Source organism: Ceratotherium simum, chromosome 5 (assembly GCF_057802395.1).
Source record: "Ceratotherium simum simum isolate JZ-2026a chromosome 5, ASM5780239v1, whole genome shotgun sequence".
NCBI lineage: Eukaryota > Metazoa > Chordata > Mammalia > Perissodactyla > Rhinocerotidae > Ceratotherium > Ceratotherium simum.
In genome coordinates, this window is record NC_141904.1 from 23,453,813 (window position 1) to 23,469,688 (window position 15,876).

A 15,876-nucleotide genomic window follows, 5' to 3' on the forward strand; every position below is an offset into this window, starting at 1 on the left:
TAATATTCCAAAAGACCTCTTCCTCAACGTGAAGTAGGATGCAGGGAGGAGAAGCAGGGTGACAGGCTTCCAAGACAGCTTTCCAGCCTCCGTCGATCAGTTCTGTAGAGAGTGGCTTCATTATTCCATTTAGAGCTAAAGACTATTAGGTATCAATTTATTCTACTGTAAACACAAGCACTTATTTTAAAGTCAAATATAAACTAATTTTGTTGAATTATGCATACTTTCTTCTATAACTTGTGATAAACAGAGGCAGTGTATAAGTATCAGAGAATAAAAGATGCTTTTCAAACATGAATGCAATAAAAAGAAAATGGTAGAACACATCCACAACCCATGGTATTTAAATTCATTCCTGATTTTTATAAGAGTCATAATAAGTAATATTTATTACTTTTAGCCTTTAGAAACATGCTTTTATGCCTACTGCCATTTCAACGTTGTGAGCTATTTTAATCTAACTTTGCTTTTCTAGAAGTTGTTTACAAAAAAACAGAATAAACAGAAGAGATAAGAATGGTGCCAGAAAATAGGATCATGTACTATAAATTCTAAAGTAAACTGAATAAATTTATAATCCTGAAATAAATATACTGGAAATTAAAATAAAATCTTTAGGACAAGCTCATACAGTTGTAACAAGTGGAAGAATAATACCCTACTTGCATAGTTACAAACTTTATTTGCAAAAATCCTATAACTGCTCTTTTAAATAATTATACGCATAGGATATGTCTTAGGAACTTCCTAGCCTTTACACATTCAAAACGTATAAAAATGTTAAGCATAGTTGTTGAGGTAATTGCCCGTCTTGTGACCATCTTAACTGGGAAAAAAAGGTTTCTCCTAGAAGGGACTGTGTTTGGCAGGCTAATTTAATGGCGTTTGTGGAGAAATGTCTCATCTTTTGGACTTCTGGGCTATCACCTCCATGTCGTATTTTTATAATTAGGCAACTTGACCAATCTTTTGTGAAGTAGAACAGTTCTCTCCTCCGCCATGCCAATTAGCACAGATGTTACTTTATTTAACAAGGGTTTTTCCCTCTCCACTTACACGTGCTCAGACCAACTGATGAAACCACCCAGCCAGCACTGGCGCCTCTAGCTGAGTTTCTCATACTGCTGTGGGCTGGGGAGAACCATATGCGTGCTTTCCCTTGCTGTTCTTGGCACCAAAAGTAGGCGTCTGCACAATAGCTGACCCAGATAGAAGGGCCTCGGCCAAGGCTGTTTTTCGTATGGCAAAACTAATCGACTCGGGTGAGGATGAAATGTGCACCCTTGTACCACCATTCTCTGGGCTAACTGACCCCATAATGTCCCATTAGAGACAAACAAAAAAGGGTACCCTACAGCAAATCCCAGCTGAGGAACAAGCTTGGTTTAAGAAATAATTTAAATTACAATTGGTAAAGGAAGCCAAGTGTTGGAACAGCTTTAACATAAATACCACCAATTCTGAGGCTTCGGGAAACAAAAAAAAAAAGGTGAGAAGGAAACACAGTTCTCTAAATTACCTGGTTTATTTACATGCCTATTATACTTTTGTTAATTCACCCCTTAAACATTCATAAAAACCCCATTTCTCACTATGTACCAACAATTCCTATTAGTTTCTGCATGTGGTTGGTGAATGCCACTGGGAAATGAAGTGATTTTTCAGGCCTTAGAAAAGGCCAGAGTAAAGCCTAATACATCAGAATCCTTACACAGCACCCAAGACCCTCAACAGCATTCATTCATTCATTCCTAAACATTTACTGAGTGCCAGACACAGGGGATACTGTGATGGAGACAAGCGCCTGCAAGAGCCTTATAACTGAATACAAGTAGTTCTCCAACAGTCAAAGCAAAGGAAGTGTTTGCAGATAATCTAGGACACCCCCCATCTCAAGAGGTGGCTTCCATAGATTTGGGGAAGGGCTGTGAAATCAGCAGCTTAAGTAGGGCCACAGCTACCTACTGAAAGTGCTTAAAGCTTCCAGAGGGTGGCAGGGAAGGCTCCATGGGACATAAGGTGCTTGGGCTGAGACTGTAAAGAACTCTACGAGTTTTGTGGCCACAAGAATCATTTTCATCAGAAGAGACAGTGGAGCAAAACTGCAGAGGTGTGAGACAGTGTGGTTGGTCTGTGCGAACTGAAACAGTGGTGCATTCCTGAAAGGCTGGGGAGGAACTGCAGGGAGGGCTGATGATAAGGCTGGATGGGATGAGATGGGCAAAGGGTGCAGGCTGGGCCTTAAAATCGCAGGATTTATCCTGGGGAGAAGGAGCCCCTGCAGAGTTCTGATGGGGAGTCAGACACTGAGTTAGACACTCACAGTGAGCAAGCTGGTGTTATGAAATACTTGGGATGTATGTAACCATTAATAAAATGGACTTATTCTAAAATTCCTAATTAACATGATACTGTTAGTTACCGAACTGAGAAAAAATGAATACAGAAAGTATAATCTTTCTATATCCTCGTTCCCCTAACCCAACAAATTCAGAAGCTGCATGTCAAACTCACAGCAAAGTCAGTTCCTGTTTTGATAGTGTGAATTTGTTCCAACAAGATTGATGGATCAGGGAACAACTGAACATAATGCGAAGTTCATGTTTGCTTATGCACAAGTGCATCCACAAGAAACACTAGGCGAATGCAAAACATTGCACGTGGCCGAACTGAGACATGTAGGAATACACAAAGTGCACACATGCACACACCTCAGATGTCTGCAGCCACCTCAGGTCACAGTGCGTGTGATGGGCTACACTTATAACCCACATCCATCAGATTCCAGATCATTCTCCTTCCTCTACCTCCTAGTAACTCAAAAGCTTGCAACTCTTCTGATGTCCACTTCCCCAACCAAGCTTCAGGTCTTGTTCAAGTAAAGGATTATATTGTAGTATTCATTTATTTTGTAATCATTTAACATGTGTAAAACCGTGCTACCCCTTTTATTTTATGTGTCACTGATGAAGTTTTTGAGTGTTGTTCCCCAATCCCACTTTTCCCATGAGTCCTGTGGTTTTTAATGCATGATTTTGCACAGCATGGTGATCTGGGGGAATGTACAAACCACCTATAACAGAACGGACTGTTCTGAAGACGACTTGTTCATTTGAAGATGAATATATTCATCATAATCATACTGATACCTTTTTATACAAAGGTAATTGCGGAAAAGCTTTACTCTAGAGATCACGGCAGCACGCATTAGGGCTAACTGAACTCTGACTCTGCAGGAGGAGTGTGGGTGCTCCCTGTGTTCACTCCTCATGTCTTCCTCCCCAAGGGGGCCCTGCAGCCCTGAGCCTCCTCTCAAGGGAAGGCCCACAATCCAGAGCCCCAGGAAGACATGGTCTTTCTCTCTTAGATGTTGATAAACAGATACGGTGCCGAGAACTGCTGTGGCCATCTTGCTTCTAACCTGGGAAAGGGCCTGTCCTGAGCAGGGCAGAGAGGTGGAAAGAACGTGGGTCCTTGAAGACACTGATGAGCTTCTAAACCACTGGTTCTAAACCTTGACTACACATCTGAATAACCTGGGAAGCTTTTAACAATTAACAAGGCCCAAGCCCCACCTCAGAGATTCTGACTCAGTACTTCTGTTACTCGTGTTTTTGTGTGTGTGTGTGAGGAAGAGCGGCCCTGAGCTAACATCTGTTGCCAATCCTCCTCCTGTTGCTGAGGAAGACTGGCCCTGGGCTAACATTCGTGCCCATCTTCCTCCGCTTTACATGGGATGCTGCCACAGCATGGCTTGACAAGCGGTGCGTTGGTCCGCACCCGGGATCCAAACTGCGAAGCAGAGCCGTGAACTTAACCACTATGCCACTGGGCCGGCCCCTGCTACTGGTATTTGTTTAAGCTCTCCAGGTGATTCCAATGTGCAGTCAGGAACGAGAATTCCTTTGGAATTATGTGAACTAGTAACTTTCCTTATTATCTGAAGCAGTTTGAGTCAGAATTTCCATTCTATTCAGCTTAAAGCATCCTAAATGATGACATTCTCTGTGGAATGAAATGCAAGGTCCAGCACTAAGTCTTTAAATTCAATTAGTCCATCTGAGAAATTTAACTCTCAATTCCTGGCAAAAGAATTAGGCCTCCTCATTTATTTGAGAAACAGATCTTATGCCTACCCACTTTCAAACCTAATTCTGAAGACCTTCATCAAGGGTGTCAAAAAAGGAGTTTAGGGGGCCAGCCCAATGACGCAGTGGTTAAGTGGTTAAGTGGTTAAGCTTGGTGCCTTCCACTTCAGCGGCCTGGCTTTGCGGGTTTGGATGCTGGGTGCAGACGTACACCACTCATCAGCCACACTGTGGTGGCGACCCACATATAAAGGAGAGGAAGATTGGCACAGATGTTAGGTCAGGGCTAATCTTCCTCAAGACAAGAAAAACTAAGAATATTGGCAACAGATGTTCACTCAGGGCTAATCTTCCTCAGCAAAAAAAAAAAAAAAGAGTTTAGTCATAATAGAGACTGAGGATAGGTGACTCACTGTAGACACTGAGGGAAAAACCAACACATTTATTCTGGGCAGTAAATAGATGTTAATAGTTTCATCACTGTCCAGCTGGATGATACTTGACTGTTGTCCAGAGATGAATTTAAGATTTCTATAAATGTTAGCATGATCACAGAGTGGTACCTTGCTGGTTTCATTCTTATTTTCTGACTTTCATTTTTAAAAGTATTGTTCTTGTCTTTTGTTTTTTTTTTGTGAGGCAGATTGGCCCTGAGCTAACATCCATGCCAATCCTCCTCTTTTTGCTGAGGAACACTGGCCCTGGGCTAACATCCATCACCATCTTCCTCCACTTTACATGGGACGCCACCACAGCATGGCCTGACAAGCGATGCGTCGGTGCGCGCCCGAGATCCCAACCGGCGAACCCCAGGCCGCCGCAGCGGAGCGTGTGCACTTAACCGCTTGCGCCACTGGGCCGGCCCCTCAAGAGTACTGTTCATGATATTTTATGGAATATGTATCTTTATATCATGATGAATGAATAAGAGATGCATGTGGAGTATAAAAATATGCTTCAAACCCAAAAGATTGCCTAGAATTTAGACTGAGAACATCCTGAAGTTAAGCAATTTGGCAGCATTTCTTACTGTTTATTCTAAATTGATTGGGGCATTATTCTGCACATGAGGCCTCCTTCAATTTTTGGACCGTGTGGTAGTAGGTGTATGTGGGGCAGGTTAATGACATAATTTGCCAGTTCTTTACACTTCCTTGCTAATGGAACCCCTGAGTTCTTTGCGGGGGACACATGAAAGGATTCAGATAAATGTTGCAAACTTACATAATCTTATTTACAATTCTGTCCTAACTTTGGGATGGGCTCCAACAATAACAAGGTGATGATGATCAAGAAGTCAGGGTGATTACCTGAAAGTGATCCTAGGTGCCGGTCTGAAAGACCCTTTCTGTTGCAGGGACAAGGTATGGTTGTAACGGGTTTATTTAAATAAGATCAGACCATCTTTAAGAGTTCATCAAAGAGGCAAAATAAGAAAGATAGGAAACTTTAAAGAAGAACAATAAGAAAATCAAAGGTAAAAAAAAAAAATTGGGAAAATAGACCAAGAAAGCCAGGAATGAGAGTCTAGTCAGGGGTCTATGAACAAACAGTGGGGGGGGGGGGGGGGAAGTGTCCCCTTTCAGAACTCCTTTTCCAGTTGAAAGATTTTTCTTTATTCTTTTCTTTCTTGTTTTCAAAGGTAGCCCATAACCTTTTTTTTTTGGTGAGGAAGATCAGATCCGTGCCCATCTTCCTCTGCTTTATATGGGACGCCGCCACAGCATGGCTTGACAAGCAGCGCGTCAGTGCGCGCCTGGGATCTGAACCTGCGAAGCCCGGGCCGCTGCAGCAGAGCACGCACACTTAACCGCTGCACCACAGGGCCGGACTCGCCCACAATTTTTAATCAGATGCAACTGTAATGATAGACATGCTTATTACGAGGCCTAATAAAGCATGCATGGTGTACTCTCTGTGTAAATGGTTATGCTTAGTATTATTCTTAGGGTCAAGTGAATTCTGTTTTTGTTTTTCTTTTCTCATATTATTAGTTCTTCATGGTAATGCTAACATGTCTTCCTGGTACCATCCATGTTTTTTTATTTTATCATCACTGCCATAAGATAGAAAGGTCCTGGATTTTTCCAACAGCTGCAGTTCCTTCTTGGGGCCTTTCCTAACCTAAAGCATGCTTTTAATTTAATTAGGAAAAGTCACCTCCTTTGACTCTAGGACTTGGGGAACTGATATTACCTTTGTGCAGAGAAAAAAAATGCCCCTTCTCCAGGCAAATACAGCCCCTAGAGCTGGGCGTGCTGCTCAGTGAACAGAGCTCAGGCTGGTTTAGCACCCCCTGCCCCTTCAGCAGGGCTCTCGTGAGCAGTGCACAGACTGCGTTACTGATACCCTGGAACTCTGCCTCTTTCTCCCATGCTTCAGGGGTGAGGTTCCTGGTGCTCAGCACCTGCAATACTTCCGTGTGTACGAATTCCTGACACATGGGCATCTTGGAGCAGAAAACTGGGAGGGAAGAGTGTAGGGTTCAGGGAAAGAGAGGAAACTGTGGTAAAGGTGCCCAAGCCTCTGAGTGACCCTCTGGGCACAGCAGCTCCAGCATGAGGGACAACCAGAAAGGTGTTCTTTGGGCTGGCCCCGTGGCTTAGTGGTTAAGTGCGCGCGCTCTGCTACTGGCGGCCCGGGTTCAGATCCTGGGCACACACTGACGCACCGCTTCTCCGGCCATGCTGAGGCCGCATCCCTCATACAGCAACGAGAAGGATGTGCAGCTATGACATACAACTATCTACTGGGGCTTTGGGGAAAAAGAAATAAATAAATAAAATTAAAAAAAAAAAAAAGTTAAGACCAATAGCATTAAAAAAAAAAAAAGAAAGGTGTTCTTAGCCTTAAGGTTTCAATGCCAGGTGAATACTGCCTGTCTGATACAGATCCCCTCTTTGTTCAGTAGGCCTGGAACTCCTGACAGGAGCAAAGCCATTCTTTCTGGAATTAAAGCTCAGTGGATTAAAAATGTAGCTTCCTGGAAAAGTTGACATAGTTGCTTTAAAGAATAAATGATGAGACACTAGGGGCAGAAGATTTAAAAGCAGGAAGACACTGTAAGAGAAAGTGGTGATGCCATGGAGGGGAAAGAGAAGGACAATCTAAGAGCCTCCACAACTTGGCCTCTGGCCTTGCCTGACCTCCATCTGCACAGGACAATTCAGAGCCCTCACTTCCTTCCCCACTGTGCACATGTGCACTTGAGGGCACAAATTACTGTCCCCAAGGCAATGTGTCATTGAAAGACTGAATAAATGTCAAGTTTCAAGAAAGGTCATTGGAAGGAAACAGATACTATCCATGACACATTTAATTTAGCATGATACAAAGCCACAGGAATTTCTGGACAGGGATTCTAAATATTTCTAATTGCTTTGCTTGAACTCTCCCCAAACCATTGTCTATGCCTCCTGGGCAGCGTTCACCACGGGTACAGTCTGGCATCTTTGCATTTTATGGAGATGATGGAGATAAAGACAAACGATGGAGGAAGAAGGCCCAGCATGAGGAGGATAAGTGTCTCATTTGTCCCCAAAGGGCACCATCTTCACTGTCCTAAAAAAGGTATTACAGTTAAGGTTCAGCACTCCATTTCCTGTGGTTCTGCTTTCATAGGCTCCTCAGATTTTCTGGTTAAAAATAAATTTACTGAAGCACAAAGATGTTTAAAGGTGATCATAAAAGCTGTTTACAAAAGTTAAATTAAAAATGTCATCCTATAAACTGTTGACGACAGAGAGCTCTTTGTGATGCTCCCTTTGATGGTTACACTTCTTTGCAACGGAATTATGTGAACTAGGTAAGGCAAAAAAGATGGAGACAGGAGGAAGGAACACTCCTACAAAGATTTATGGTCCACCTTCTCTGACCTTGAGCTGATGCTCTGGCAGAACAACTGTGAGCAAGGTTCATGGAACACTGAATGATTAAATAAATGTCATGCTTCAAATATCTGAGTTCATTTTGGCCTTAGATTAAAATTCCTTTCATGAGACTTAAGCTAGAAAAACTGCTGATGTCTAAATTCATTTTATATCTATTCATTTCAGTAAACTATATTATATGGGAATTTATTTTAAATGGGACTGTATTTTAATTCAGTTATCATTAGTATTACTGATTACACAATGGAAGATTACAAATATATATTTATTAATTGAAAAACCCCTATAATTAGATACATTCTAGATGCCAACTTTCAATTTCATCTAGAAGTCCATAAAGAAATTCATTATAATCAATACTTTCCACATAATATATGTTCTTAGGAAGTATATATCATTGACTGAAGAGAAAATCAGATAACTAGGAAAATTCTGGCCTACTGGGAATGCCACTGCTCAATTTCTCTCTTCCAACTACCAATCTAACTCAAGAGCCTAAAAATCTATCACTAAAACATCATTGATACAAGAGGACTTGCTCTTTTCAAATGCAAATGTTTTAGGGAAGGATTAAATAAACCATTTTGGCAATTAATACTTTAGGGATAATTTGCCTATCGAACTATCTAGCCACATCCCTCCACCTCCTTTCCACATTGTCTTGGACTTCTCTAAACCTTTCCCCTTACCAGAGATTGGTTTAGGAGTGGGCATGGGATTTAATTTTGGCCAACTAATGGGATAGGAGGGAAAGCCCGCTGGGAAACTAAATAGACTTCTCTAGAAGATGTTGTGTTTGGTGGGGGGAGGGAGGGATGACAGGACACACACCTGGCTCTGTGGAAGCCCTCTTGAGAACATGATGGGAGCAAGTTGAGGGCAAAGCCAATACACTGGGGACAGCAGAATAGAAAGCTGGTGATGTCAACGAACAGCTGAATTATCCAACTCTAGACTTGCCTGTCTCAGGACTCTTGTTATTTGAAACAATAAGCAACCAATTTCCTCATTTGAGATAATAATTTCTCTTATTTTTACCAAAAGCAACTTGATATAATCCCAACTATTTTACATTCTGTCAGAGGATGTAAGGGAGAAGAGAACACCTACAGCACATATTGTTGACTGCCTATTCAATATCCACCACCACTATCCGTCCTAGTAAGTTGTTGGATTTTCATAAGGGAAAACAATGGTCATGTTTAATGGAAGAATAAATATGTTTGTGGCTCAAGTCTGATCTCTCAAATGAAGCTTGTCTAGACCAACAAAGCCCATGGTGGTCTATCTTCTGAATCTGTATTATTTATTGTCTTTACTGCTTATATGGCATTATAAACCACACAATGCCTCTCATGAGTTATATTTTTATTTATTTATTTACTTATTTTTTGCTAAGAAAGATTTGCCCTGAGCTAAAATCTGTGCCAATCTTCTTCTATTTTCAATGTGGGTCACCGCCACCACACTACAGCCGCCGATGAGTGGTGTAGGTCTGTGCCCATGATCTGAACCTGGGCCACCGAAGTGGAGCATGCCAAACTTAACCACTAGGCCACGACAGTTTAATTATTACTTAACTTTTGATGTGTTTCCCCCTCCCCCAATTTCAGTGTAAGCACCGTCATTGAGAATGCTCTCATATTTTTTATATAGATATGTCCTAAATTCCAATTTCTACATGACAAGTAGATCAGGTAATATTCAGGTTGTCTATACTTCCAGAAGTAAATATGAGTCTGCTTTCAAATTTGTTTTCATTTATCTGACACTTTCTGTTAAATTTTGTTGTGATAAAGAATAGATCAACGAATATTACAAAAATAAACTCTACTAGTATGACCATGGTATATATTCAAACTACAGCAAAGATGAGTGCATGCAGGGGTCACAAAGACACAAGATGAGCAGCCCCAGTGGTGCTGTGAGCCTGCAGGTGGTGGGTACTTCATTACACATCCTGTTTTATGCAGGGTTTCCAGCTCAATTCTAATTTCCTGTGGTTTAGAGAGGATTCTGAACCATGGATAAGTTTAGATCTTTCGAGACTGGTATGTAATTATCACAAAGCAGAGCAAAATGTCTTGCAGTTCATCAGGACCTTAGAAAAAAATCTTAATTGGCTGATGTGCTTAAATTTTAGAACTTATACACCAATCAATTTTAGAGTTTTTCTTATATTCAGTGTTTTCTCTATTCTTTAACCTTAGCGAAGATATTCTTGGAAAGCGATTTGGCAACAATCATAAAACATGACTAACAGTGCTAAAACAAGTAAAAAATTACTTAACAGTCAGATGAATGATCAACTAAAATAGATTTCTAGAAAACTAAGTATTGGATGTCATTTACATTATCATGCAAAATAAAGCATAAAAAATCAAAAGTATCAAAATTTTCAATTTTTCTCTTCAAGACTAAGAAGTCAGAACTTAATTAAAACCTGGGTTTGAATTAGGTGAGCCCTAAAGGCTCTTTTGGGAAACAAAGCAGAGGGAAAATTGCCTTCATGAATCAATACCAATCCTCAAAACAATACTACTACTGATAATGAAGGTAGGTCAATTTTTAAAACTTCCTACTAGTTTGCTCACATTTCAGAAAAGAAGTATAACGATGTCTTTCATAAATATACGGCACAAAGCTTACTTTGTTACCTCTTTAAAGACTCAGCTGAGTTTTGCACTCTTTTATTATACAGCCATCAGGGTCATTAACAGGAATAAATGTGATACATCTTCATCTAGAGCCTGTGGGTTACAGCAAGGCTTGATATGATACACAAAAAGGCCATACTGAGAGGAGATAAGTTCTACAACCTAATATATGACGCTTGTCCAAAATATGTCACACTTATATTAATTTTGGAAATCATTTCTCAACGACTAGATTAGAACCATTATAAGCAGGTTTTACCATATAGCTATGACTAGATTATCTTTGTTTTAATGTCTGTTTTCAACTGCTATTTTAGCCTTCTGTTAACTGACATCAATAATTTCTTGACCCTGGGCCACTTTAAAGATCAACTGAGCCTTGAAATCTGAAAGGTATCATATAGTCTAAGGCACTGGAGACTCAAAGCAAGAGATGTCTTTGCTTCAATTTCTGGACACTTGCTTGTATGAGAAATTGCTGCTGCTGCTGATGTTAATGAAAAACTATTCTGAACTTTTTGAGGACATGGAATATTCCTGTATCACACCAACCTGGGCTGGAAATGAAAGCAAAGTGGGCTCAGGGATGGAAGGTACCCTGTCATAATCTCTGGTGCCACTGGGACCACTCTGGGGGTGGTATGTGGCTCCCATCAGAGAATGATTCCCAGCTATAGGCCTGAACATTTTCCAACTGTGCTTTGTTAGGCCATGATAAGAAATAATCTCAGCTTAAATCAATAAAGGTTTACTTCTCACTCTCATTTCATGTGAATCAAGGGTTGGCAGGTGGACTCTGCTCATTGTGCCAGAGAAAAAGAGGGGGTTGTGGAAGGTCTTGCAGTGGCAATACATTCACACCACTTCCACTCACAACTCACTGGACAGAACTAGTCACACGGCTCTGACAGATCACAAGGGACAAGGAAGTGCAATCCTATCAATTGCCTAGAATGAAGGAGAACTGGAACTATTTGGCAATGAGCATCGACTACAATACCCTTATTTCATAAAATAATAAGATAACCTATTACTTGGAAAACCATGGGCTTTCTCTTAAAAATTTCTGCCTACTTACTTGTCACAAGTTAGGAAATATATTAAGTTTTGAATAATAATTTGGCATTCTGCTTCGTGGTTCACAGCAGGTCTATGTAGAGAGAGTTAGTTTAGACTCTATTTCTATTTTTGCTCAATTTCTCAGTTTTAAGTTACAGTATCACCATAAAGAAAATAATTAATTGGTGTTGTAGACTAATCCATATGCCACCAAAATATGATGAAATGCAAATGAAACATGTCTCCATATGCCTTTCTCATTTGTTATTCCTTATTCTGGTTCTTCATAGACATGTTCTTTGTACAGGCAGACATCTCCCTATTTATTATGCCAATACCTTCTATTTTTGTTGTAATTTTTAGTTATTTTAAATCTAAGTTATATACGTAACACTTTGAAGAGTCAAATGGTGCTACAAGGCTTGTTATGAAAAACAGTTCACACAGCTCCACCCTCCACTTCCTGCTCTCCAGAAGCAACCACTTTCAATTCTTTTACCCATTTTTTTTCATCTCTTTATCTCTAGCTTATATTGCTACTTCTTGATTTTTCTAGAGAGTATTATACACTGATTTTCCACTATGGAAAATGAAGATTTAGCTCTATTGACCACCATCACCTGCTCCCTCCCCTTCCTATGCAAACACACAGTTCCCACACCCCATCGTCTCAACAGAATTTTAGCACAATTTTGATTAGATTAATAGTCAACAGGCTTACATTATTATGTCTGTAAATTTTAGTCATCGCTCAGTTACAAGGTTTATCATAAGCTTTCTTTCTTCTCTTGTACACTCTTTGCTTTTCTTTGGGTTACCAATTGTCCTATGTCTTAATGGCTTAGTTTTTATAAAGTTATCACTAATTCAAATCCAAACTTATCCCTAGTTGTCTAAATCTTTCAATTCCTTCAAATATATTAGTCATTCTTCCAATTTCATCTTTTTGAAGAAAACTTTCTGGAAACTTCTGACTTGCTCCAATCTGGGTTGGCTGCTGCTCTCTGGACCTGCTAAATAGCTGTGCTATATATAGTCTTGGGATCTCCCTACATTATTCTGAGGAATCTTTCTGTCTTGCTCTGGTTACTCTGTTTCCTTGTTCTCATGTATTTCTCATCCTTAGCGTATGTCCTCATCTTTGTAGAGCACATCCTCCAGTGGATTCTCAAAATGGGTGCATGGGAATAAATTTTTTGAATCTTCAATATCTGAAAGTAGCTTTATTCTACCCTCACACTTAATTAGTTTGGCTAGGTGTTGAACAGAGCTAGAAGTAATCTTCTCTCAGAACTTTGAAGGTATTCCTCCATTGTCTTGCTTCTAGTGTTGCTATGCAAAATTTATAGCTATTCTAATTCCTAATTCTTTGTTGGAAATCTTTTTTTCCCCCCAACTCTACAAGTTTGTAGGATATCTCTTTGTTTCCAGAGTTCTGAACTTTTTCAGTGATGTATCTGAATGTGGGTTTGTTTTTACTTGTGTGGGACTTTCTATGGACTTTTAAATCTGAAAACTCAGATCTTTCATTAGTGGAAAAATTTATTGACTGTATTTTTGCTTATTTCCTTCCTTTCATTTTCTCTAATCTATTTTCCTAGAGCTCCTAATTTTCAGATTTTTGAACCTCTCGGGTTGGTTCTCTAATTTTCTTATATTTTGCTCTCTTACCTTCCATTTCTGTTCACTGTAAAGTGGGCTGGCTGCTTCCCTGGAGAACCCCTAAGGTCAGCATAATTGTGTTTTTTTAAATTTGTGACTAGAGAAAACTCTAGGGCTATATATACGGGTATTCTGGGAAGCGAGTGGGGTGAGGTCTGGGGATCTCAAATTCAGTGTTTAAATCTATTCATCATCCCTTTTCCAGTAGGGTGGTCCCACACTTGAATGTGCCTGATCTCTCTCAGTCCAGAGACACTCTGTTTTATGCTTTCCAAAGAACTAAATGTCCAGTCTTCTGCCAGAGTGGGGAAGGGAATCTAATTTCTTCTTGAAGAGACTTCTGACAAATCCTCACGTCTCCAGTTCCACCTTCATCTCATTTCCAGAAGCTTCTGAGCTTCCAGAAGATTTCATAATCTAAATCAAGTTGCTTCTTGGTTTTTACCTACCGCTGACTTAGCAGTCAGCTTTCTTAGGCTGCTAAGGTAAGTTACCACTTAACATCTGCTTTCCAAGTAACAAAATTTTGCTGCTGTTGTCTTCTATCCAGTTTTCTTATTCCTTGAGCGTTTATTCTTAACTACCCTAACTGTCCTTGGAGTGGAGTTTAGGAGGGAGCAGAGCTAACTGCTTACATTAAAGCCGCCATCTTTACATGAAAATTCCATTCTGCTTTTCCGCAAATTAGAGAATCACAGTTCCTACATATTGAAAGGGACTCCAAGAGAGTACGTAGTGAATTCTTCCCTTCAGAGAGCAAAGTGTATTGTTTAACTTGCAGATGAGGTGGTTGAAGCCACCAGGAAGCTGCGTTTCTAGCCCAAGGTCACACACAGGCATACAGATAGACATCATGCTGTTCTCCAGTCTATGTAGTGAAAATAATGATCTCTCAAAGTTTTACAGGTATTTTTCCCCCCTAATTTAGGACTATTTCAGCAACAGCTAGATCCTTTTCTATAATACCTTACATTTGCACCCTCTTCCAGTGGGCAGATGAATTCTTCATATTAGAATATTAGGTGTTAAACTAATTACAAAATGTGGTTAAATGTTTTATTTCTTGTGAAGTTGGCTTAAAAAATTTCAGACACAAGCAGATTTATAAAGTAGTTGATATGCTGTACATATGTCCTTTTGAGTAATGTATACAAAGGATCTTAGAGAGAAGCACATCATAATTTAAATATAATTTGTATAACTTGTTAAAACAAGTGGTAGAATAACTATTTTTAATTTTCAACAAATACAACTGAAAAAAAAAACCAGCCTGGTTTGTTGTAAGAGTTTTACTCTATTATATAGTATAATGCTCTTTGTTAAATTTTAGGGAAAAAACACAAGCTTTGACAAAAATGCATTTGTAGAGGAAGAAAGGACTGAGATTTGGGATTCAACTTATTTTAAATTGATGCTACCTTTTCTCCCCCTGCATAATATAGCCCATAGCCTTAAAATATTACTAAATTATAACAAAATTAAAATATTTTTGATGAAGGAATTCGTTTTAGTCCATAAAAATTTTAAGAGCTTTATAAAACTAGGCACTAAAGAAGCTTTAACAAATGCAACGCTCCAGAGGAAAATGAAGGATAAAAAGAAAACCATCCGCAAATACTTACAGATTCTTTTCTGCCCATAGTTTTGCTGTGTGAGCGGGAACGGGAGATGTTGCTAAAAAAGGAATCCTTTTTAGTAGCAGACGAAGGTGGGGAGCCAGTGAATTCCCTTCCTCCAGGCAAACTCTCAATGCTTGGAGATGAACTGATGTTTTTAGAACTTTGTCCTGTAAGAAAATTAAAGTAGAAATAATGAAACACCAGGCTCTTTCACTAAGCTACTGAATTTACTGCTTTTGATAAATGATCAGTCATGATACTTCTTTGTTCACAGTGTCAACATAATGACACTACGGAATATTAAAATGGGTGCATTTGTATGTATCAGAATAGCTGCCAATTTTTGTAAAACAATGACGTACTGCTCTAGTTTTCTACATGTAATTTATAGTACAATAGTCCGAGTTTTGCACACATATAAAAAAACTGAAAAATCCAATTTTTAGAAATCACAGGGTAAATGACAGGATTTTCTCTTAAATAATGGAATTGTCCTTAATAATAGAAACCAGAAACTGTTATACTGCATATTATATTATTAATATCAAAAAATCTAAATCCTTCACCAGTGTTTCAAAAGAGCCTCTTTCCTTTCATTAACTGTAGAACAGATATAAGGCTACCCTTGGCCTATGGTAGAAGCATCTGGAAATGGGACAAGGTATTAGCTCACAGAGCCAGCCCTGGTGGTCTAGTGGTTAAGATTCGGTGCTCTCACCGCCACAGCCCGGGTTCGTTTCCTGGTCAGGGAACCACACCACCCATTTGTCACTTGTCATACTGTGGTGGCAGCATGTTGCTGTGACGCTAAAAACTATGCCATTGGATTTCAAATACCAGCAGGGTCACCTATGGTGGACAGGTTTCAGTGGAGCTTCCAGATTCAGACGGACTAGGA

General features: G+C 39.8%; 1 protein-coding gene across 3 annotated transcripts in view; it reads right to left on the bottom strand.

The window, feature by feature from the left end:
- Window positions 1–15,876, bottom strand: part of TBC1D5 (TBC1 domain family member 5) — a 537,118-nt gene that overhangs the window by 40,121 nt on the left and 481,121 nt on the right. For all 3 annotated transcript variants that reach the window (XM_087430599.1, XM_087430597.1, XM_087430598.1), the window contains one exon: window positions 14,982–15,145. In XM_087430599.1, the coding sequence (XP_087286725.1) occupies window positions 14,982–15,145 (164 nt within the window). The remainder of the gene's footprint in view (window positions 1–14,981; window positions 15,146–15,876) is intronic.